Source organism: Hippopotamus amphibius, chromosome 8 (assembly GCF_030028045.1).
Source record: "Hippopotamus amphibius kiboko isolate mHipAmp2 chromosome 8, mHipAmp2.hap2, whole genome shotgun sequence".
NCBI classification, from domain to species: domain Eukaryota; kingdom Metazoa; phylum Chordata; class Mammalia; order Artiodactyla; family Hippopotamidae; genus Hippopotamus; species Hippopotamus amphibius.
In genome coordinates, this window is record NC_080193.1 from 91,583,414 (window position 1) to 91,606,220 (window position 22,807).

The 22,807-nt window shown below is 35.9% G+C and overlaps 1 protein-coding gene across 6 annotated transcripts in view; it reads left to right on the top strand.

The window, feature by feature from the left end:
• Positions 1 to 22,807, top strand: part of ABCA12 (ATP binding cassette subfamily A member 12) — a 193,924-nt gene that overhangs the window by 140,107 nt on the left and 31,010 nt on the right. For all 6 annotated transcript variants that reach the window (XM_057745989.1, XM_057745991.1, XM_057745988.1 and 3 more), the window contains 10 exons: positions 4,287 to 4,431; positions 6,741 to 6,993; positions 7,578 to 7,664; positions 8,481 to 8,574; positions 11,205 to 11,332; positions 12,775 to 12,862; positions 14,647 to 14,752; positions 19,489 to 19,543; positions 20,114 to 20,291; positions 21,762 to 21,877. In XM_057745989.1, coding sequence (XP_057601972.1) covers positions 4,287 to 4,431; positions 6,741 to 6,993; positions 7,578 to 7,664; positions 8,481 to 8,574; positions 11,205 to 11,332; positions 12,775 to 12,862; positions 14,647 to 14,752; positions 19,489 to 19,543; positions 20,114 to 20,291; positions 21,762 to 21,877 — 1,250 coding nt within the window. The remainder of the gene's footprint in view (positions 1 to 4,286; positions 4,432 to 6,740; positions 6,994 to 7,577; positions 7,665 to 8,480; positions 8,575 to 11,204; positions 11,333 to 12,774; positions 12,863 to 14,646; positions 14,753 to 19,488; positions 19,544 to 20,113; positions 20,292 to 21,761; positions 21,878 to 22,807) is intronic.

Below are 22,807 nucleotides of genomic sequence, written 5' to 3' on the forward strand. Positions count from 1 at the left end.
ATAATCACCTCAAATGTAAATGGATTAAATGCTCCAACCAAAAGACACAGACTGGATGAATGGATACAAAAACAAGACCCTTCTATATGCTGCCTACAAGAAATCCACTTCAGACCAAGAGATACAATAGACTGAAAGTAAAGGGATGGAAAAAGATATTCCATGCAAATGAAAGTCAAAAGAAAGCTGGAGCAGCAATATTCATATCAGACACATTAGACTTTAAAGTAAAGACTATTACAAGAGACAAGGAAGGACACTACATAATGATCAAGGAATCCATCCAAGAAGAACATATAACAATTGCAAATATCTATGCACCCAAAATAGGAGCACCTCAATACATTAGGCAAATGCTAACAGCCATAAAAGGGGACATCGACAGTAACACAATAATAGTAGGAGACTCTAACTCCCCACTTACATCAATGGACAGATCATCCAAACAGAAAATAAATAAGGACACACAAGCTTTAAATGACACATTAGACCATCTCAACTTAATTGATATTTATAGGACATTCCATCCAAAAACGACAGAATACACTTTCTTCTCAAGTGCACATGGAACATTTTCCAGGATAGATCACATCTTGGGTCACAAATCAACCCTCAGTAAATTCAAGAAAATTGAAATCATATCAAGCATCTTCTCTGACCACAACACCATGAGACTAGATATCAATTACAGGAAAAAAGCTGTAAAAAATACAAACACATGGAGGCTAAACAATATGCTATTAAACAACCAGGAAATCACTAAAGAAATCAAAGAGGAAATCAAAAAATATCTAGAAACAAATGACAACGAAAACACAACAACCCAAAACCTGTGGGATGCAGCAAAAGCAGTTCTAAGAGGGAAGTTTATAGCAATACAGTCCTACCTCAAGAGACAAGAAAAATATCGAATAAACAACCTAAACTTACACCTAAAACAATTAGAGAAAGAAGAATAAAGAAACCCCAAAGTGAGCAGAAGGGAAGAAATCATAAAGATCAGAGCAGAAATAAATGAAAAAGAAAGGAAGGAAACAATAGCAAAGATCAATGAAACTAAAAGCTGGTTCTTTGAGGAGATAAACAAAATTGATAAACCATTAGCTAGACTCATCAGGAAAAAAAGGGAGAAGAGGCAAATCAACAGAATTAGAAATGAAAATGGAGAAGTAACAACAGACACCGCAGAAATGCAAAAGATCATGAGAGACTACTACAAGCAACTATATGCCAATAAATTGGATAACCTGGAAGAAATGGATACGTTCTTAGAAAAATACAATCTTCCAAGACTGAACCAGGAAGAAATAGAAAATATGAGCAGACCAATCACAGGTACGGAAATTGAGACTGTGATTAAAAATCTCCCAACAAACAAAAGCCCAAGGCCAAGTGGATTCACAGGCAACTTCTATCAAACATTTCGAGAAGAGCTAACACCTATCCTTCTCAAACTCTTCCACAATATAGCAGAAGGAGGAACACTCCCAAACTCATTCTATGAAGACACCATCACCCTGATACCAAAACCAGGCAAAGATGTCAAAAAAAAGAACATTACAGGCCAATATCACTGATGAACATAGATGCAAAAATCCTCAACAAAATACTAGCTAACAGAATCCAACAGCACATTCAAAAGATCATACACCATGATCAAGTGGGGTTTATCCCTGGGATGCAGGGATTCTTCAATATACACAAATCAATCAATGTGATACATCATGTCAATGAATTGAAGGATAAAAACCATATGATCATCTCAATAGATGCGGAAAAAGCTTTTGACAAAATTCAACATCCATTTATGATCAAAACTCTCCAGAAAATGGGCATAAAAGGAAGTTACCTCAGCATAATAAAAGCGATATATGAGAAAACAAAAGTCAACATTGTTCTAAATGGTGAAAAACTGAAAGCATTCCCTCTAAGAACAGGAACAATACAAGGGTGCCCACTCTCACCATTATTATTCAACATAGTTTTGGAAGTTTTAGCCACAGCAATCAGAGAAGAAAATGAAATAAAAGGAATCCAAATTGGAAAAGAAGAAATAAAATTGTCACTCTGCAGATGACATGATATTATATATAGAAAACCCTAAAGACTCTACCAGAAAACTGCTAGCACTAATTGTTGAATTCAGTAAAGTAGCAGGATACAAAATTAATGAGCAGAAATCTCTTGCATTCCTATACACTAACAATGAAAAAGCAGAAAGAGAAATTAAGTAAATGCTCCTATTTACCATTGCAACAAAAAGAATAAAATACCTAGGAATAAACCTGCCTAAGGAGGCAAAAGACCTGTATGCAGAAAACTATAAGACACTGATGAAAGAAATCAAAGATGATACAAACTGATGGAGAGACATACCATGTTCTTGGATTGGAAGAATCAACATTGTGAAAATGACTATCCTACCCAAAGCAATTTACAGATTCAATTCAATCCCTATCAAATTCCCAACGGCATTTTTCACAGAACTAGAATAAGAAATCTTATGATTTGTATGGAAACGCAAAAGATCCCAAATAGCCAAAGCAATCTTGAGAAGGAAAGACGGAGTTGGTGGAATCAGGCTTCCTGACTTCAAACTATACTACAAGGCCACAATGATCAAGACAGTATGGTACTGGCACAAAAATAGAAAGGAAGATCAATGGAGCAGAATAGAGAACTCAGAGGTAAACCCAAGCACATATAGGCACCTTATCTTTGACAAAGGAGGCAAGAATATACAATGGAAAAAAGCCTCTTCAATAAGTGGTGCTGGGAAAATTGGACAGCCTCATGTCAAAGAATGAAATTAGAACATTTCCTAACACCATACACAAAAATAAACTTAAAATGGATTACAGACCTAAATGTAAGGCCAGACACTATAAAACTCCTAGAGGAAAACATAGGCAGAACCCTCTATGATATACATCAAAACAAGATCCTTTCTGACCCACCTCCTAGAATCAGGGAAATAAAATCAAGAATAAACAAATGGGACCTCATGAAACTTCAAAGCTTTTGCACAGCAAAGAAACCATAAACAAGGCAAGAAGACAGCCCTCAGAATGGGAGAAAATACTTGCCAATGAAGCAATGGACAAAGGATTCATCTCCAAAATATACAAGCAGCTCATGCAGCTTGATACCAAAAAAGCAAATAACCCAATCCACAAATGGGCGGAAGACCTAAATAGACATTTCTCCAAAGAAGACATACAGATGGCCAACAAACACATGAAAAGTTGCTCCACATCACTAATCATCAGAGAAATGCAAGTCAAAGCCACAATGAGCTATCACCTCATACTGGTCAGAATGGCCATCATCAAAAAATCTAGAAACAACAAATGTTGGAGAGGGTGTGGAGAAAAGGGAACTCTCCTGCACTGTTGGTGGGAATGTAAGTTGGTACAGCCACTCTGGAGAACAGTATGGAGGTTCCTTAAAAAACTACAAATAGAACTACCATATGATCCAGTAATCCCACTCCTGGGCATATACCCAGAGAAAACCATAATCCCAAAAGAAACATGTACCATAATGTTCATTGCAGCACTATTTACAATAGCCAGGACATGGAAGCAACCTAAATGCCCATCAACAAATGAATGGATAAAGAAGATGTGGCATATATATACAATAGAATGTTACTCAGCCATAAAAAGGAATGAAATGGAGCTACATATAATGAGGTAGATAGACCTAGAGACTGTCATACAGAGAGAAGTAAGCCAGAAAGAGAAAAACAAATACTGTATGCTAACTCATATATACGGAATCGAAAAAAAAAATGGTCCTGATGAACCCAGTGACAGGACAAGAATAAGGATGCAGATGCAGAGAATGGACTGGAAGACACAGTGGTGGGGGGGGGGGCGGCGGGGACGAAGGGGAAGCTGGGATGAAGTGAGAGAGTAGCATAGACATATATATACTACCAACTGTAAAATAGGTAGCCAGTGGGAAGTTGCTGTATAACAAAGGGAGATCAACTCAATGATGGGTGATGCCTTAGAGGGCCAGGACAGGGAGAGCGGGAGGGAGTCGCGGGAGGGAGGGGATATGGGGATATATGTATAAGTACAGCTGATTCACTTTGGTGTACCTCAAAAGCTGTTACAAGAGTATAAAGCAATTATATTCCAATAAAGAGCTTAAAATAAAAAAGTCATACTTACTTGTCTCAATAAATGTGATAAAAATTTAAAATCAAAATTGAGCTTAGAAACTAGAAAACACATGCATGCTTTATGCTAATGAAGTGTTCTGGCTTTTCTTTTTAGGTCTTTCTGAACTTGACTAAAGAGTCACAAAAAAATATGAGTCTTGAGCACTTAACACAAAAGAAAATTGGAAATTCCAGCACCAATGGCATCTCAACTCCTGATGATTTATCTGTGAGCAGCAGCAATTTCACAGACAGAGATGGTATAATAAATCTAACATGCACATTTTGCTTAATTCCAGTAGATGACATAAATGAGAAAATCACAGGATAGAGTTTTACTTGTTAAAATCCAACTTTAAATTTTCTTTCTAAATTTAATGACTAAAGAAATATAAGTTTTTTGTATATAAAATATTTATTAAACCAAATTGAATTCTCTATCTCAAAAATATTTTGAACAATGTGAAAGAACTTCCTTGTTAGGGTAGAGATGAGTATTCCTTCTAGCCACTAGAATTCATTTTCAGCATGTGACTCACTACAACTTCAGAGTTGTGTTCAACAAGTTAAAATCTTTCTTGTAATTGGTGGTGTCCAGCAATGGACAGAGCTACCTTGTAAAGTAGCTCACTCACTGCTGTGAGACATGTTCAAGTGGTGGTAAACCTCATTAAAAAAGTTTTTTTTTTTTAAAAAAGAGTCATCACTCTTTATGGGACCTCATTGGAAAACACATCTGACCTTCTCCCATCTCTGAATCATTCATGTGCTGAGAAAATTCAGGCTCTGAGAAAATGCTTTTGGGAGAAGGTCTCTGAATTGATGAAGTTGGACTTGATGGTTACAAATCTATAATAATAGGTTTCCTCCCAATTCTTCGTACAAGATATGTTTGGAAAAATCATGTTTCTTGACATGACTTTGAGGAATTGGGCTCTTTTGAAAATAACTTTTATCCTGTCTTCTTATCTTTCTGACTGTTAATTTATGCCTTTGGAAACACTATTTATGTAAGGAAGCATGTAGTAAAATCATGCATAAATTATGGAGCAGTCATTTCAACAGTTGGCTTAAATTGGGAAAAATCTCCAAGAATAGAACTTTTGATTAAACATTTGCTTGTCTCTAAAACTCAGAAAAGATAATATTTGATGTTTGTATAATTCTGGAACTTGGGAGTTTCATTTGTCCTCTGCTAGATTCCTCAGGTATCATCCTTAGGGAATATAATTGTCGAGACTATGGAATGGAGGACTTTGATTAGAGAATGGTCATCTGCTTCAGGAAGTACATGTTATGTATTTTTCTTTGCATTTGTCTCATAATTTGAAACTATTCTTTAGTCAGAATGTTCCCCTCGTTGACATTATCTTTTAGAAAGCACATTTGCTCCATTTGAAACACCTGTAAGTCATCCACATGTAATTTCTCAAGAAACAGAAAAGCATACTAATTAACTTAAAATATTCAGCTCCTTCTGCAATTCCCCTTTGCAGAGATATGAGTTTGCATTGAAACGTGTTCACTCTATTTAATTGGAATTCATTTTAAATTAAGCAGCTTTGTATTTTTCCTTATCAGCTAAATGAAGATCGTGATTTTTGTGCTGCATAATTTGTGATGGAGAATTGAATCTATCCACAGGGTTGACAAATACTGTCATCTTATCACATGTAAAGGAGTGCTTGGTGGCAGGCCTTCGGAACGAATGTTATATTTGAAACTATTTTTAGAGGGGCTGCTGAAATTATTATATGAGCACTATTGAGGAAGCAACAGTTTATGGCCTCCACAGCTGCTCTCACTCTCAGAAGCCATGGGATATTTCCTCAGCACCTGAAGAGCATTTTGGGGCATGGGGTGGGGTGGGTTTGGGGGGTAAGAGAGTAGACTTTTTTTTTCTAATGGGTTCTTTTTTGTAACTCAAGTGGTAAAAATGGAGTTTTAAAACTCCATATAATCAATCCAGATTTCTAAAAGGAATGTAATGAATAAGTATTTGAACTAGAATTATACTTTGGAGGAGAGCATTTTCCTTTTCCCACGTTTAAGGTGACTTCATTGGACCTCACATTACAATGAGAACCAATTACACTCACCATCGCTAAGTTACCCACAATAGGAATAAGTTAGACTAGGCTGCTGTTTTGGTTTCTATTTATTTTATTCGTATTCAGTCTCTTGATAGAAGCTGCCTCTTGAATATTAATAATTAGCAATACATACTGATTCTGCATTGAGACTTTAAGAGATTGGGGACAATATCCATTTATACAATTCTAGATATCTTACTTTGACATGTAAAAGTACTATGTATGTGACAAAGAACATTTTTTGTATAGTAATTTATAATTTTCAAAGCACTTTTACTTAAGCTCTCTGAGATGGAGAGGCTCGGGCCCAAAGCTGATCAATGAAGAGCTGAACTTCAAATCCAAATCTTTAAAATATAAGCTTTTCCTGCCATGCCACATTATACCATTCATCCTTAGTTTCTGAAGTTACTTTAGTTCTTGATTTGTCATGATTTCCCAGAACAATATTAAATCTCTTTTTTTATTTAAATCAGACAAAATCTTGACCAGAGGAGAGAGATCGGATGGATTTGGACTGTTAATGAAAAAGATAGTGGCTATACTGATTAAGAGGTTCCACCACACCCGCAGGAACTGGAAAGGTTTCATAGCTCAAGTTGTTCTCCCCATCGTCTTTGTAACCACTGCCATGGGCCTTGGCACCCTGAGAAGTTCCAGCGACAGCTATCCAGAGATCCAGATCTCCCCGTTTCTTTATGGTACCTCTGAACAGACATCCTTCTATGCGTAAGTTTCTTCCCTTTACCCAAAACAGCATTTCTGCCTGCCTCCAGAGGTGCGTTGTGCCTGAATGAATGCCATGATGCTAGAGAATAAACTTAGGAGCCACAGCACGGGACCCTGCCAAAGGGACAGACTGTTTGATTTATTGCAACATGACATTCACTCACCTACAAACAACTTTTTAAGAGTTTTTGTGTTTGTCTAAAAATAAAATTATAATAGATCTTTATTTTTAATTATGAGACTTTAGTCAGGAAAGCCAGGATAGTTATGGCTTCCCAATCTGTTGTAATGTATAACAAGTAACTTTTTATTGAATAGCAGTGTCAGAATTCTATATGATGTAATGTTATATGTACAGATGATGATCACTAAATGCATGTGACAAAGAGTAAGGCAGCCAAATAGAGACATGTGCTTAATTTTTTTGTGACCCTTTTTTTCCTGAGTCTGTGTCTTTCTTAGATTTTTAAGAAAACAGTCCTATAGACAGCATATTTTGTTTCTCAAATTATTCATGAGCATGAGTTTAGTATGGGAGACTAGTGGAAGAATCATGAGTTCATTTCTGTCCTTTAATATTACAGAAATTATCACCCAAGCACAAAAGAACTGGTCTCAGCAATATGGAGCTTTCCTGGCATTGACAACATATGTTTGAATTTCAGTGATCTGTAAGTGGTTCTTATTCTTTTTTGTTTTGTTTTTTTTAGTATCCCATCGTGTGTGTGCATATGTATGCATGTGTGTGTATGTGGCGGGGGGGGTTGTGGATGAGGGGGTTTGTGTTATGTGGCTGGAGGAGGTCAGCACCCTGATTGAAATCTATCTTTCACAGGTTCTGTCTGTCTCCTTTAGTTCACTCCAGGGTTATGCTTACTGTAATAATAAAGAGGTGCTTCATAACTTGTAAAGTTTGTGTGCATATTTTCATTAAACAACCACAACCACCCTGTGAATTATTAATGTCATCTTTAAGATGAAGACACTGAAGCTCATGTGGACTAAGATCCTTGTCTAAAGAAATCTAGAGGGTAGGTTGTATAGCTAAAGCTGAGACCCACGTCTTCTGACTGTAGTCCGCATGCTGTTGCACTGCATAATGTTGCTTATTCGAACTTGCAAGATAGTACGTGACACATGGAAACCTGACATTGGTGCATTATTTTGCTGAAGTATTCACTTCCCTTCAGAGGAGAGAATGAAAAGAACAAAGAAAATAAAGGGGTCAGAAATTTCCCTCCTGCCACATTAAGACAATTCAATGAGCTTTGGTGTCTTCACTGTTTAATCTTTAGGGGCTCTCCCTCAATCTCCCATAAAATGTCAAATCACTTGGAAATGGTAGTGCAATGTATATTCAAGTTATAAAAAAATCAGTAAATTGAACTTTGGACCATACACCTGAATTTAATACCAAATACTTATATGCTTGTACATAAGCATGAGAATGTACATATATCTCACTTCAATATCATTTTTACTTGCAGAAGGTGTTTAAAGAAAGACAGTCTGGAAAACTGGAACAGCAGTGGAGAACCTATCACTAATTATGGTGTTTGCTCCTGCTCAGAAAATATCCAGGTAAGATGGAACTCGCTTTCAGTGAAGTAGAAAAAAGAAAGAAAGAAATATCAAAGCTTGAAAGGTCTATCTAGGTTACCAAAGAGTGGGTATAATTTCATTTTATAGAAGCTAGTAGCTCAGCGATGTGAACCTGGGCAGCTGAAAAACACTGAACTTTAGGTCACTGTTTTAAATCCATCTCAGGACAAACTTCCTGAGGTAGGTAATTCTATGACATTCTTGTGGAAACTGACTGAAAGTAAGTTTTTGGTCTCAGTTCAGTTGTAACCAGAAAGCTCTATGTTTCACACAACAGAATGCCACCATAACTGTCATATTTGAAAACACAGTGAAACTGCTACCATAGTGGTCATTCGGGGAGTTAGTAATGTGTAAGTCCAGAACAGAACTCTGCATGTCTCCAAGCAACACCTCCAGGAGGCAAGAAAAATCCATAGCCTGAAAGAAACATTAAAGATTGTCCAGCCAACACCCTGTTTGTATTCTGTAGATACACACCTTAGTATTCAAGGCCTATCAATTTAGTAAACTTTTGAGAAAACCAAATTCACTGGGGAAATTAAAGATTGTTGAAGAAAAGAGGTCACTATTAGTTTCTGAGGGTCACTATGTTGTCAACTTACTTCCCCGTACGGGAGGAATCTAGCAATATTTTTTTCAAAGTGCCATATGATTACATCCCAAACTATCTTGGTACACTATTTTAGAATAAAAATGTTTTCAGTAAATGCAACCTATTTTTGTGGTCTCACGTAAGATGGTTACTAACCATAAAAGCTGGGATCCAGCAAACATCTTTTGAAATCCTTGCATATGTAAATATTATTCATACCCAGTACTCAAAGCGTTTTCTAATCCCTCATCTAACCTAGCTAATTTCTGAAATGCTTCATGTATTTTCTTTAGTTCACAGAAAAAGTCTACTAACTTAGTATTTTAAATTTGAATCTGGGTAAATTTTATTAATTAAAAAACCCAGTAGGTTAAAATTTTTTCAACCTTATATTCTGTTGATGGGAATCCAAATTTGTGTAAACAACTTTTAAAAGTATTGACAGTATCTACTAATGCTCAATATATACATACCCTATGGACTCAGCAATTACACTTTTATTATATCCCCATGGGAAATGTGAATAAATTCACCCAGAGATATATACTGGAATATTCATAGCAATACCATTTATAATAGCCGCCCAAATTCCCAGCAACAGTGGAGTAGATAAAGCAAATGTAATCTCTTTCCACAATGAAATTCTGTATATAGCAAGATGAGAATGATCTACACTACACACATCATATTCTCACAAACAAATGAGTGAAAGGAAAGCCAAATATGAGAGAGCTCATATGATTCAATTCCACTTATATAAAATTCAAAAACAGAAAACACTCTTCTGTGCTGGTTACTTTGGGGGTGGTAGGATTGGAAGGAAGTATGTTGAGGGGGCTTCTGGGGTACTAGCATTGTTCTGTTTTCTGATCCAGTTGCTGGTTCAAGGGTATGTTCAGTTTGTCAAAATTCATCAAGCAGTATCCTTATGTGTGCTTTTCTGTATGTATAATATAATTAATAAAAAGTTAAAGCTAAAAATTAAGTTTTATACATAAGGGTATCTCTACTTATGAAGCCAGTGGCATTGTGGAATGTGATCTTCAAGTTGTATCAACTTGATGCGAGATGAAATTCAACCTTCATTTTTTAGAGCAACCTGCAGCTTTATGCTCTTGATACACACATGTGGTGCCAGCCTCAGGCTCTGGAACACCGTGTGAAAGAAGGAGGGAAAAACGGGAAAAGTGCTAGGCTTTTCCCAAACTAAAGTTCATGGCAATGAAGCATGGGACGCTTCAATGAAAAGTAAGTAGTCAGGAAGTGCAGAAAGCTACGCACATATAAATAAGTGGTTTAAACCAAGCTCTGAGATGGTTTAATAGTAATGTAGCAAGGCCCTTAATTTTGACAAATGTGTGATAGTCATGTAAGATGCTAACAATGGGGAAAACTGGGTAAACAGCATACAGGGACTCTCTGTACTGTCTTTACAACTTATACGTGTATAAGCGACACATATATACACATGTAAGACATCTATATACACACATATATATAAAGGTTAGATTTGGATATGGGTAAAATTGAGTTCTGACACCTAGGTTTGGTGTCTTAAAACTAATATAACACAAACTTTTCATCCACTGCTGTTCATCCCTGAGAACTTATGTCTGTTAATGTTATCTTTTCAATTTTGGGGAAACATTTTTTTCTTCCCTGTGAATTATTGAGGGAATTTTGAGTCATCGTGATGTTTAGTGTTATTCTCCAAACATATCAGGTTTGTCAGTACAGTGAAAGAAATATTAAACATTAAAGTTCTGTTCTTTTTTTAGCTTTAAGCAAGTCCTAAACACATGTATGTTCTCTAAATAAATAATAACTGTTTGTTCTAATTTCTTGGCATAGGCAAGATGACTTCCTTTTCAGAGCTCTTTAGAGGCAGAGGACACTCTTATCACACTCTACTAGTTGCCCTAATAGACAAATCATGAGACTGAAGCTTCTTGACATTGTCTATTTAATTTGTACAGCATTGTCCAAAAAGAACATTTTTAACCTTATTTTTCAGGAATGTCCTAAATTTAACTATTCTCCACCTCACAGAAGAACTTATTCTTCCCAAGTAATTTATAACCTCACTGGGCACCACTTGGAAAATTATCTTATATCAACTGCTAATAAGTTTACCCAAAAAAGGTAAAAATACGTTGTTTATAACATATTTAATTTAGAATATCTTGCTTTCTAATTTTAATAGTAACTGCCTTTTGAATTTGTGACAATAAATGCAAATTTCTATGTATTTATGTTGGTAAATTCTGTTTTATCTAAACAGACTTAAGTATTAAAATTTAAGTAAATTAATTTAATGATTCTAAATTAAGATTTATTTGAGCATATTGAAAAGCACTGTTTTAGCCTTCAAAAATGTATTGTTAAATGTGTACATATTTTTTTCTTGGAGCAAAGGAGAAGTTATTAACTAGATTGTGCCAACTTGGAGAATTTTAAGGCATGGCTTTCGGTGACAATTATCCTTAGTTCCAATATGAAGATCTCAAAACTTGGAGTATGATATCTGCTTGTGAATAAAATGTGTTCTTATACAGCAAGGCCACACTCTTGTTCCTAAGCCACCTGAACATTTGCCGTAGATGTAAGCATGGCAGGCTTACATTTGCAACAACATGGGTGGACCTGGAAGACACTATGCTAAGTGAAATAACAGACAAACATTGCATGATTTCACTTATATATGAAATCCAAAATAGTCAAATTCATAGAAGCAGAGAGAAGAGTCATGGTTACTAGGGTCTGGGGGAAGGGTGAAATGGGGAGATGTTGGTCAAGGGGTACAAAGGTTCAGTAATGCAAGGTGAATACATTCTGGAGGTCTAAGTACAGTAATGTGACTATAGTTAAGAATACTGTATTGTTACTTGAAATTTGTTAAGAGGGTAGACCTTAAGAATTCCCAACACATATATACAAGACAATTGTAACTATGTGAGATAATGGATGCATTAATTAGCTTGATTGTGGGGATTATTTCACAACATATACATATATCAAAACATTTGTATGCCTTAAATATATACACTTTTTACATGTCAATTATATCAATAAAGCTGTGGAGAAAAATTGGTAAGTACTCATGAATATACATGTAAATATTTTCAACAAAATGAGGTTTATTATAAACAAACCATGCTTAAACCTACTTTTTAAGAGAGGTGAAGAATGTGCTATAATGTTCTTTCCATGTCAAAAATATAGCTGTATAGCATCACATTTAGGATAATAATCATAAGAAAATTATTTTAGTGTAACTACACCATTATTTATTTAACCCAGTCTTAATATGGTGATTTTTTAAACTAATCTATCCTTAAAATTACTATTTAAATTTTTTAAATCCACTTTTTATTTTTAAGAGTCCATGAACTTCTAGCTATAATGTACACTTTAGACTAAAATAGGGTAAAAGAAATTGATAAAACTGAAAAATATTTGTCAGGCAGTATTTATTTCATACTGGAAATGTGTTCCTAATAGAAAGAAAAAAATGAGCTCTAAGTTAAACATTTTAAATCTAGTTATGAATATTTTCTACATTAAATGCCAATTTTTCTGTATAGGTACGGAGGTTGGAGTTTTGGGCTGCCTTTGACTAAAGACCTTAGTTTTGATATAACAACAGTTCCTGCTAATAGAACACTTACCAAGGTAAATTGTGATCTTTCTTTTAGGCTGTCATACAAATAAGAATGTGAACTTGAAATGTTCAAGCATTTTCATGAGGTAAAATTAAAACATGGGTCAGTCGATTTGAAAAGCACTTTGGAATAATGCATACTCCATGATACAGGGGTTCCAGTCCTGTGTACTTATCCTAGGGAAACGTGTACACACAAGTACCCGGCTACATATACAAAAATGTACATAGTAATATTTCTCATATTAGCCAAAAACACAACCCCAAATGTCCATAAACAGTAGAATAAATAAATTGTTATATACTCATTCAATAGAACCTTCAGCCATGGAAATGAATGAACTCATTTCCGTACAACAAGCAGGTTAACTCTTCCAAATATTATTAGTAAGCGAAAACAAAAAAAAGGAATATACAACTATAATTGCATTTACCATAAACTTTGAGAGTAGGCAAAACAACCATATTTTCTAGGGGAGAGAGAGAGCGCATTGGGATTTGGAAGGACACAGAGTGTCAAGGAGAAGATATTCTGGATGCTGGCAATTTTTGTTTCTCATCCCGAGTGATGGGTATACTCCCTTTATAATTTTTTGTTAAACTATACATTAATGTTTTGTGCATTTTTCCTTGTATGTGTGTCATATATGTATAGCTTTGCTTCTTAAAGAACATGGAAACTTAACAGAGTTTGATGGGTATAAATAATCCTGTTGACTTTTTTCTTCTAGATTGTACCTATACTTTGAATTTCAAACAAGCTAGAGTCACAGAATCAGACATATATGCTTACCCATATGATCACAAGCAGTCTTTAAATTTTAAATTATTCTTCACATATTTCTCATTTGGTAGCAAGAGACATGTACAACCTTGGGGGAAATGGAGAAACTAATACTCATTTAGTGACTGTTGTAAACCAAGCACTAGTATCACCTTTTAAACAAACTATCTACACATCCTCACAACATCCCTAAGAGACAGATATTATTGAGTCTACTTTAGCTGGTTTTTGTAAGTTCAAATAGAAAGTAAACATTAGTGCTAGGGACTTGAATGCCCCCACTTTGTTTCTTTTCTCCCTCTCTCCACACATAGAGTAAATATTCTTGCATAAGGGAGTTCTAGTATGAAATAAGTTCTTTCTAAATCAGATTTGTAATTTTGAATTATCAACGTGGTTTCTTGAGGTATACCAGTATTTTAAATCCCTCTGCTTTTTACATAGAAGATAAAGTAACTCACTTTCTTGTGGGATGTAACTAGGAATAGAAGGTTACTGGAGGTATTTCAAGGTTATCAATATTGTTGCTAAAGACAAGATGCTTATCTATGTATAATATTGAATTTCTTTCTACAGCCGGACCTATATGTCATGGTTTTTATTATTATTATTTTATTATTATTCTTATTGAGAGACAGAATGCCTTAATACTACTTCCAGAATCACTATGGAACAGTCACAGAGATGAAGATGATAATGATTTCTTCTCTTTATTTCAAGCTTTACCTGGAGAGAAGGTCTAGGATAACTAATAACTTGGTGCTATCATGCAGGGAAAAAAAAAAAAAGTTGTTTTCCCAATCTCTAATCTCTAGTTTGGAAAATTTGAGTTCTGTGGTCAGCACTCTGGTGGATAGTTCACAATCTGCCAAGATGAAATAAGTGACTGGGAAATTGGTGCACTTATTTTAAATATAAATTATATAGGCTGTAAGATGTAATTAGGTAAATAAATTGCACCTAATCTATTTGAACACCATACTGATCTTGCCTTCTTTCGAAATTTAACAGGTATGGTATGATCCAGAAGGCTATCACTCCCTTCCAGCTTACCTCAACAGCTTGAATAATTTCCTCCTGCGAGTTAACATGTCAAAATACGATGCTGCCCGACACGGTAAGGTTACTTACATAGAAGCTTCTCGTATTGCAACTTCTGCTACTCTCCATGTGAAAGTGTGCGTTAGAGCCCATTTCTTCCTGGCAGCAGCTATTTTATGGTATTTAAATCACAGATCTTTAAAAGGAGTTTGGAAGTAATAACTACCACCAGATGGAACTTTCTGGATAATCCCCTTAACTTCAGGTTTATTTAGTTTCCTCATTTATCAAGTCAGGATAATAATGCTGACTTCATACTTATTCCTGCTCTCACACCTACTAGTTATATCTCATAGGAAAATCTTTTATAACTATTTACTAGTGTATAGGCTAAAAAATAAAATAACAATGTCAATAAATATTGTAGACAAATCTAAATGTGAAAACAAAACTTTTAAGCTAAAAAGTTCTACCAGGAAAGAAGTGTTACCATTAATCGAGGGCTTACCATAATGACACATGGTTTGTATAAAATATTGCTAATCCTTCACACCCTCTCAGGGTGAGTGTTATTGTTTCCTGCTATTTCTCTGGGAATCAGAAGCGGGATTTGAACCCAGGTCTGTTTGGCTCCTGCTTCTTCATTTTCCTAATAGTTCTCTATACTCAGCAAGGTCTACTTTAGTGGGATTTCCCAAGAAGGTTCCGCATAGTTTGTTGTTTTTGTTTGTTTGTTTTTTAATATTTATTTATTTATTTATTGGCTGCATTGGCTGCACACAGGCTTTCTCTAGTTGCAGCAAGCGGGTGGTGCATGGGCTTCTCATTGTGATGGCTTCTCTTGTTGCAAAGCACAGGCTCTAGGTGTTGGGCTTCAGTAGTTGTGGCACACGGCTCAATAGTTGTGGCTCTCAGGCTCTAGAGCACAGGCTCAGTCGTTGTCGTGCGTGGGCTTAGTTGCTCCACGGCATGTGGGATCTTCCCAGACCAGGGATCGAACCCATGTCCCCTGCATTGGCAGGCATATTCTTGACCACTGCAGCGCCAGGGAAGCCTTTCCACATAGTTTTTATAAAGGGTTTGGAATTTGAAAGAGACTGATTTTTTTTTCCTAATTCAATTACTGTTCATCAGGCCAGTTCATCTTCTTAAGCCTTGCTAAAATTATTTTCCCATATTGATTCCCCCCAAATAATAAAGATGGAGCAATATTTACTGGTGAACAGTTTCTAGCCTAACAAATAGGCTAACAGACTATTAAAAAAAGAAATGCTGTTGTCTGCTTTTCCTTCATCTCCCTACTGTTGGGCGTAATAGCATGTGCTGGATGTTGTGGCGACTGTAGAAGCAAACTGTAGCGTCAAATGCTCATTCTAGGAACAGAATCTTCCACAGTCTTCATTTCAGAGAAAACAGTATTTTTCCCCAGCTGCGTTCACATTTTCTTAGCAGCAGGAACCATGAAGAAAATAACAAGATTGATAGATAGTCCTTAGATCTAGAGCATCAATAAAGGGTGTAGTCAAAAGTGGTAAATTAAGTTAAATGATGACTAAAGCCAGGTGGGTCTAGTATAACCTGGTTCGAAACACTATTGAACACTTGGCTTTCAGTGGGATGTCTTATTGAGAGCAAAAGATATGTGTTGCTGTGACAGATAATGAAAATATAAGAACCATAGAAATGACTAGGAGGAGATGTTGCAAAGGTAGGTAAGTAAAAAAGAGACAATGCCACTTCTGAAGAATCAGCTTTTGAAACCCATATTCAGGTTTCATGTATCATTAATGTTCTTTACCAAGATGAAAGCAGTCTGACTCGCTCCGGATCCCGGCAGGATTATTATGGCCCCTACAGCTGTATTTTTAAGTTAGAGTCTAAAAAATTAAGAGTTCTGGAACATAAACTTTATATTGACCCTAAAAAGAAATGTTTTTAATTTAAAAACAAGGCTTAGCTTGAGTTATATAGAGATTAGTAGTAGTGTGCCTTCTATTTTTTTAATTAACTTTTCTCTTATAGGCTTATGAAAGTGGTAGTCTTCCGCTCTCTCTGGAAGTTTTTTTTTTTTTTTTCAAAGAAGAAATCCGTGTCACCTTAAAACACTTTTATCATTTTGTAATGCATGTATGGGATCTGCCATGATAATTTTGTCTTTAAAAACCAGCTCAGTTATTCTCCTGCCACCTCCCCCTACTACACTAGCTGTTTAAAGGCATCTTTGTTGGATGCTACATGAATTGAGATTTTGCTTTAGCTGTAAAATTGGTTCTCTTTGAATCTTAACATGCTAATAAAAATCTTTTAATTAGCTTTCTTTTGTAATGTCAATATCTGTTATATTCATATGGTTCCCTCTAGTGGTTAATTTAACTTGAAAATTTTGTTCTTTCTTCTCCTAGAATACAGATTTTCTTGTTTTCACTAACAAATATACCATCAGGCTCTTCTCCGAAAATATTGACACGTTCCCTCCACCCTAATGTTTATTCTTATTGCATTCCTAGCAATGGTCAATGGGAAGTTACTCATTTGAGGTTTACAAGTGGAGAAGCAGCAGAAAATGTGTTCTTTTTAATGTATATTGTATATGGGGAAATAATTGAAATGTTAAGATTTTCTCAGAGTCAATAAGCATTCATTGACTTGTCACTGTACTCAAGACATTATGCTGGATGCTGTAGAACCCACAGAAAAGATTGTGATATAGATTCCAAACCCTAATACATTTACTTGAAGTTTCCTCTAAAGATATGTTAAAAAAAAACTGGTGGACTTCCTAGGTGGTGCAGTGGATAAGAATCTGCCTGCCAATGCAGGGTACACGGGTTCAATCCCTGCCCCAGGAAGATATTACATGCCGCAGAGCAACTAAGCCCGTGTGCCACAACTATTGAGCCCATGTGCTGCAACTACTGAAGCCCACACCTAGAGCCCATGCTCTGCAGCGAGAGACCACCGCAATGAGAAGCCCACGCACCACAACGAAGAGTAGCCCCCACTCGCCACAACTAGAGAAAGCCCATGCAGCAACAAAGACCCAACACAGCCAATAAAATAAATAAATAAATAAATAAATTTAAAAAAAATTGGTTCAGCAGCATTTTTCATTGGAGTAAATGTATTTATAAAGGTTCCTCTGGTAAAACAGAGTATTTCTTAATTCTGAAATACAAATTAGGACTAAGAGAAATGTTTTCCCCTTGCCTGTATTACGAGGGTGAGTCAAAAATTATCCACACTCTGGCTATAAAATTCACAGAAGTTTTAATATAACCAGAGTGCGGATAATTTTTGAGTCACCCTCGTATAATTCAGCAACGAGGTTTAGATAGGGCTCAAGGAAAATTGAATCTCAGTAAAAAGAGAGCCCGTTAATTTATACAAAAGTTAAGAAAAGTGCATTACCTCAATGATGTGATTAAAATTATAGGTCACATTGATTATTGTTGCTGTTAGTTTCTTTGTTTTGCTTTAACTATATATTTTTTTCTTTGATATATAGCAATTACAGATTTCAACCTCAAAATATGTCATACTCTACTTAATAAAAATTATAAATTTGGGGTAACGGAAAAATAGAACTTTAGAATAGTCTATAATATTTGGGAGCTATGAAAGGGCTTTAATATCCTACTACAATGAACGTATACTATAGAAGCAGTAAGTGAGAAAGTTCTTGCTCAGCTTATGACTCTACAGGAAAAAGAACTTAAGGGATATCCTCAATCCTACCCTTACTGTTCTTTTCCAGAGTTACTCAGACAGTATAGGCTTTGCCTTCACACCGTGGCCCTTTGTGAAACTTTCCAGCCCATTTTGACTCTGGCTAACCAGCATCCTCTAAGGAAAGGAAGGAAAGAACATTGCTTGTAACTCAGAAAGAATAAACAACCCTGGGAGAGACAAGTAATTTAGGACTATGTTGGAATTAAGTGACTGCTTTTCTGGAGGCAGCTAGTTTCTCTGAATCCTTTTGGATCTTTACGTCTCAATGGAAATCCCTCCAGAGTGGCTGAAGTGCCCAAGCTCTACTCTTGGTAGAGTTCTAGAACAATAGGCATCTCAAGAGCAGTAAAGGAGGAGAAGGGATTCTCTCAGGCTACAGTATTTCCCTACAACAGCCAATAGCACAATGAAGAGGGATGCGGGTGGAAAGTGTCTGTTCTTTAGGAGATCCTCATATAATTGGTCCCTTTTGAGTTGCTTCTTTAAATGTCATACATTTCTAAAGTGCTACTGAATACAGACATACATATTGCCAGATGGAGAGAAGAAACTGGGAAACAATGACTCAAATGTAATAGAGGGGAAACATGCTATATAAAAAGTATAAATTTTTGCCCCTTCCCCCCAAATTCCATGCACAATGCAAAAGACTGTTTTGGGGTTTCTGTGTGTGTGTGAGTGCCATCAGTTGTATGGCATTGATGAGATTGGCCAGGGCTTGGGTGGGGGGGATCATTTTCCTTTAAAACAGTATCCCCAAAGTAAAATTCTTTAGAAAGTATTACATGTTATTCACCTAAAAATTGATATTTTAAAAAAATTTTTATTGGAGTATAGTTGATTTACGGTGTTTTGTTAATTTTAGATATACAACAAAGTGAATCAGTTATACATATACCTATATCCATTTTTTTTTTTAGATTCTTTTCCCATATAGGCCATTACAGAGTATTGAATAGAGTTCCCTGTGATGTACAGCAGGTTCTTATTAGTTATCTATTTTATATATAGTAGTGTGTATAAAAACTGGTATTTCTGATTAACTGAATACCTACTAATGAAAAGAACTGTCTCTTCTTTAAGGTATCATCATGTATAGCCATCCTTATCCAGGAGTCCAAGACCAAGAACAAGCCACGTAAGCAGATATATCTGGCATGACTCCTTTCTCCTTGGCTTATTGAGCCTCCGTATAAAGTGCCATAATTGGAAATTACAGTTGCATCTGAAAGAATGTCAATCTAGAGGAGCTGGTAATATAAGTCACTGACTGGGATAAAAGGAAGTTTCTGAAAGCATGTGGAGTGAGATTGCCAAGTAGAGCTTGTCGACTGAAGATTCACAGAATCTACTGCTTTTATAAGTCAAGTGCATAAGTGCTTCATCATTTCAACTTCCCTGCATAGCATTTAAGTGCAATTTCTGTGCTCAAGGACTATATATCTCTTGCATACACCCTGTAACCCCTGGAGACAGAGGTTTTTCTATCAAATATCCCTAGTCAATTCAGATGCACTTGAGCTACATTTATCCCAGGGTCGCAGCCGAGTCATGTAGAAGATATTATCTGGCTGCCTCCAGGAAGACTTATTTGTGTCACAGCCTGCTCTTGCACTGCTTTGTTGATGGCTTTAGCCATGAATCTTTCTGAAAGGAAGAAAGGTCTCAAAACTTATGTGTGCTCTCCTCTCCCTATTGCTCACTATAGAATAAGCAGCTTAATCGATATTTTAGTGGCGCTCTCCATCCTGATGGGCTACTCTGTCACCACTGCCAGCTTTGTCACCTATGTTGTACGGGAGCATCAAACCAAAGCCAAGCAGCTGCAGCACATTTCAGGCATTGGTGTCACATGCTATTGGGTAACAAACTTCATTTATGACATGGTGAGTAACTTGTATCTTTGCAAGAAAGACAGGACTGATTTGGGTAGAAGGCAGTTTCATATTTGAGATTTATTTGACCTGGTTTGTTCAGATTATTACCACAAAGACAGTAAATTAAGAAAAAAAAAATTGCATCAGACTTGTATTCATCCAGTGGTTGGAAGAAAGAGAAATCCACCAACCCTACCCTTATCTCTGTGGTCTGAAGACCTTCTGTATCAGATTCCCCAGGATATTCTTTAGAATCCAGATGGCTGGTCCTCACTCCATACTTATGAGATCCATATCTTGGGAGTGGAGCCTGTAGAATATGCATTTTTAACAGCCCCTCCCCCAAGTTATTGTAAGCACATCAAAGTTTGAGAACCACTACTGTGGAGAAATGGAAGCTTAAGAGCAGAGTAGCCTTGCCCAGTGGTACACAAAAGCAAGCTTATAAAAACTTAATCAACTAATAGTGAAAAATTCAAAGTGGTAACCTTGCTGAATGACACATTAGAGAAGATTAATAGCGAAAATAAAGGATTAATTTCATTGATAGCTCTCTTATTTGCATAAAGTGGCCCCATGGTTTTCTTGACTCCAAATGTGCCAGTATGACCAAAAGCCCAGGATGAGTGTGTATTTTCCTGGTGATTATGGTGAAATTGTCATTGGTTTGAAGGGTTGGAGAGTAATTAACTGCCTATCCATTTGGTTAATATATCCAGTGAGATCTGAAATGCTATTGTTGTAGAAGTCAAATCTAAAAAAATGGTAATAATTCCTCTGGACTTAATAGGGGCTTTAACGTGTTATGAAAGCTTAAAGTACACACTTCCGTGAAGGGCTACTTACCACTTAGATTTTGTTATTATATATCTGGTGCTCATTCCAATTTTAGGAGATTTTCCTCCCTGATTAAATTACCATCTCTTTCATGGTGTACATTTTGCGGCACTCTCCTCAGCATTTACTATTTCTGCTTGCCAATGAAACACTGAATTCTTTGTTCATACCCTGTGATTCCAAGAATGTGTGGTACCTACTGCCCTGCTGTTTTGCAGAGTGGCTCACACTGATAACCAAGCCTTAGAAATCAACCATCTGAGAGAGTTGCAGCATTCAAAATGAAATCAATACTTTGAGAGCTAAATCTAATACCAAGATACCTGGCTGTCTTATCTTTCTCACTGAACCTCTGTCACCAAATGATCCCAAGTCTCAAAGCCTGGAGGCAGGAACACCAGGGACTCCGAGTATCTCTATAAAGATGGAGACTGGCTTGACCTCATATGACAGGAGACAAATTCTAGAGTGAAGTCAATGTAAAATGAACTGAACATTATAAGCAACAAGAACATAGATAAAAATTCCTTTCTTCAAGTGTTCCTAGGTCAATTTGTTACAGTTTTAAACTAGATGGGCTATTGATTTTTTAAAACATACTTGCCATACTTATATTAAACATTGTTTTACATATTTCCATAGGCGTTCTACTTGGTGCCTGTAGCATTTTCAATTGGTGTTATTGCAATTTTCAAGTTACCTGCCTTCTACAGTGAAAACAACCTAAGCGCTGTCTCTCTCCTACTTCTGCTGTTTGGGTAAGCTGCTGTGAAAGAAGAATTAACAGAATTAAATGCTCCTGGTTACAAATAGGACCTAAATCTCATTAGCTACTTTACAATTGTCTTGGGGTTTCATTAGCCATGAGTAATGATTAACAATACATTACACTTGCTAGTTTATAGTTTGTAAAGTGTAATACTAGTGAAAATTAATGTTGTTATTAATAGTATACCTATCATTAATAAGCACTTACTGGGTGCAAAGTGTCACTTAACAATTTACATATGTAATTTTAATTTACGTAAAAATGAAGCCTTTAGAATGATCAGGAAAATGTGTATAAGTGTATGAATTTATGTATTAACAAATTGTGAGTATATTTAAATATATATAGCATTAAAAAGTAAATATATTCGTGTATATATTTATATTTTTATGGATGCCTAAGAACACAGACATAATTGGGGTAATTAATACAGGTAATATGGTTTGATATCATCAATACTTATCGTAGCATTCTTTCTGCCCTGAATGCATGGGTAGTGTCCATTTAGTTAGTGATCGTAGCTGATGAAGGAGCTCTCTGTCTCTAGTTCTACTTCATTACCCCAAAGGTTGCTCAAGTATTTCCTCAAAACAGGACATGCAACTTCTAAGCATACTCTGTCTTCTTAGCTAACCGACAACGATATCATTTTTTCCTCAACTTTAAATTATAAGATATATATCTATCAAATTCATATTTCTGAGCCCCCCAAAAATGTCTTGCCTGGGTGGGGTAACAGCATGTCTAGGGGGAATTAATTTGTGGTTATAATGACAACTCAAGATTCCTTAAAAGAACTTTACTGTCATCTAAAAAGCATGCTTCAGATTTTTTTTTTTGGCTGTTGTTAAAAAGAGGGATAAAAGAGAGATCTAATTACAAGGCTTGACAGTTCATCCCTAATGTTTTTTACATTTTG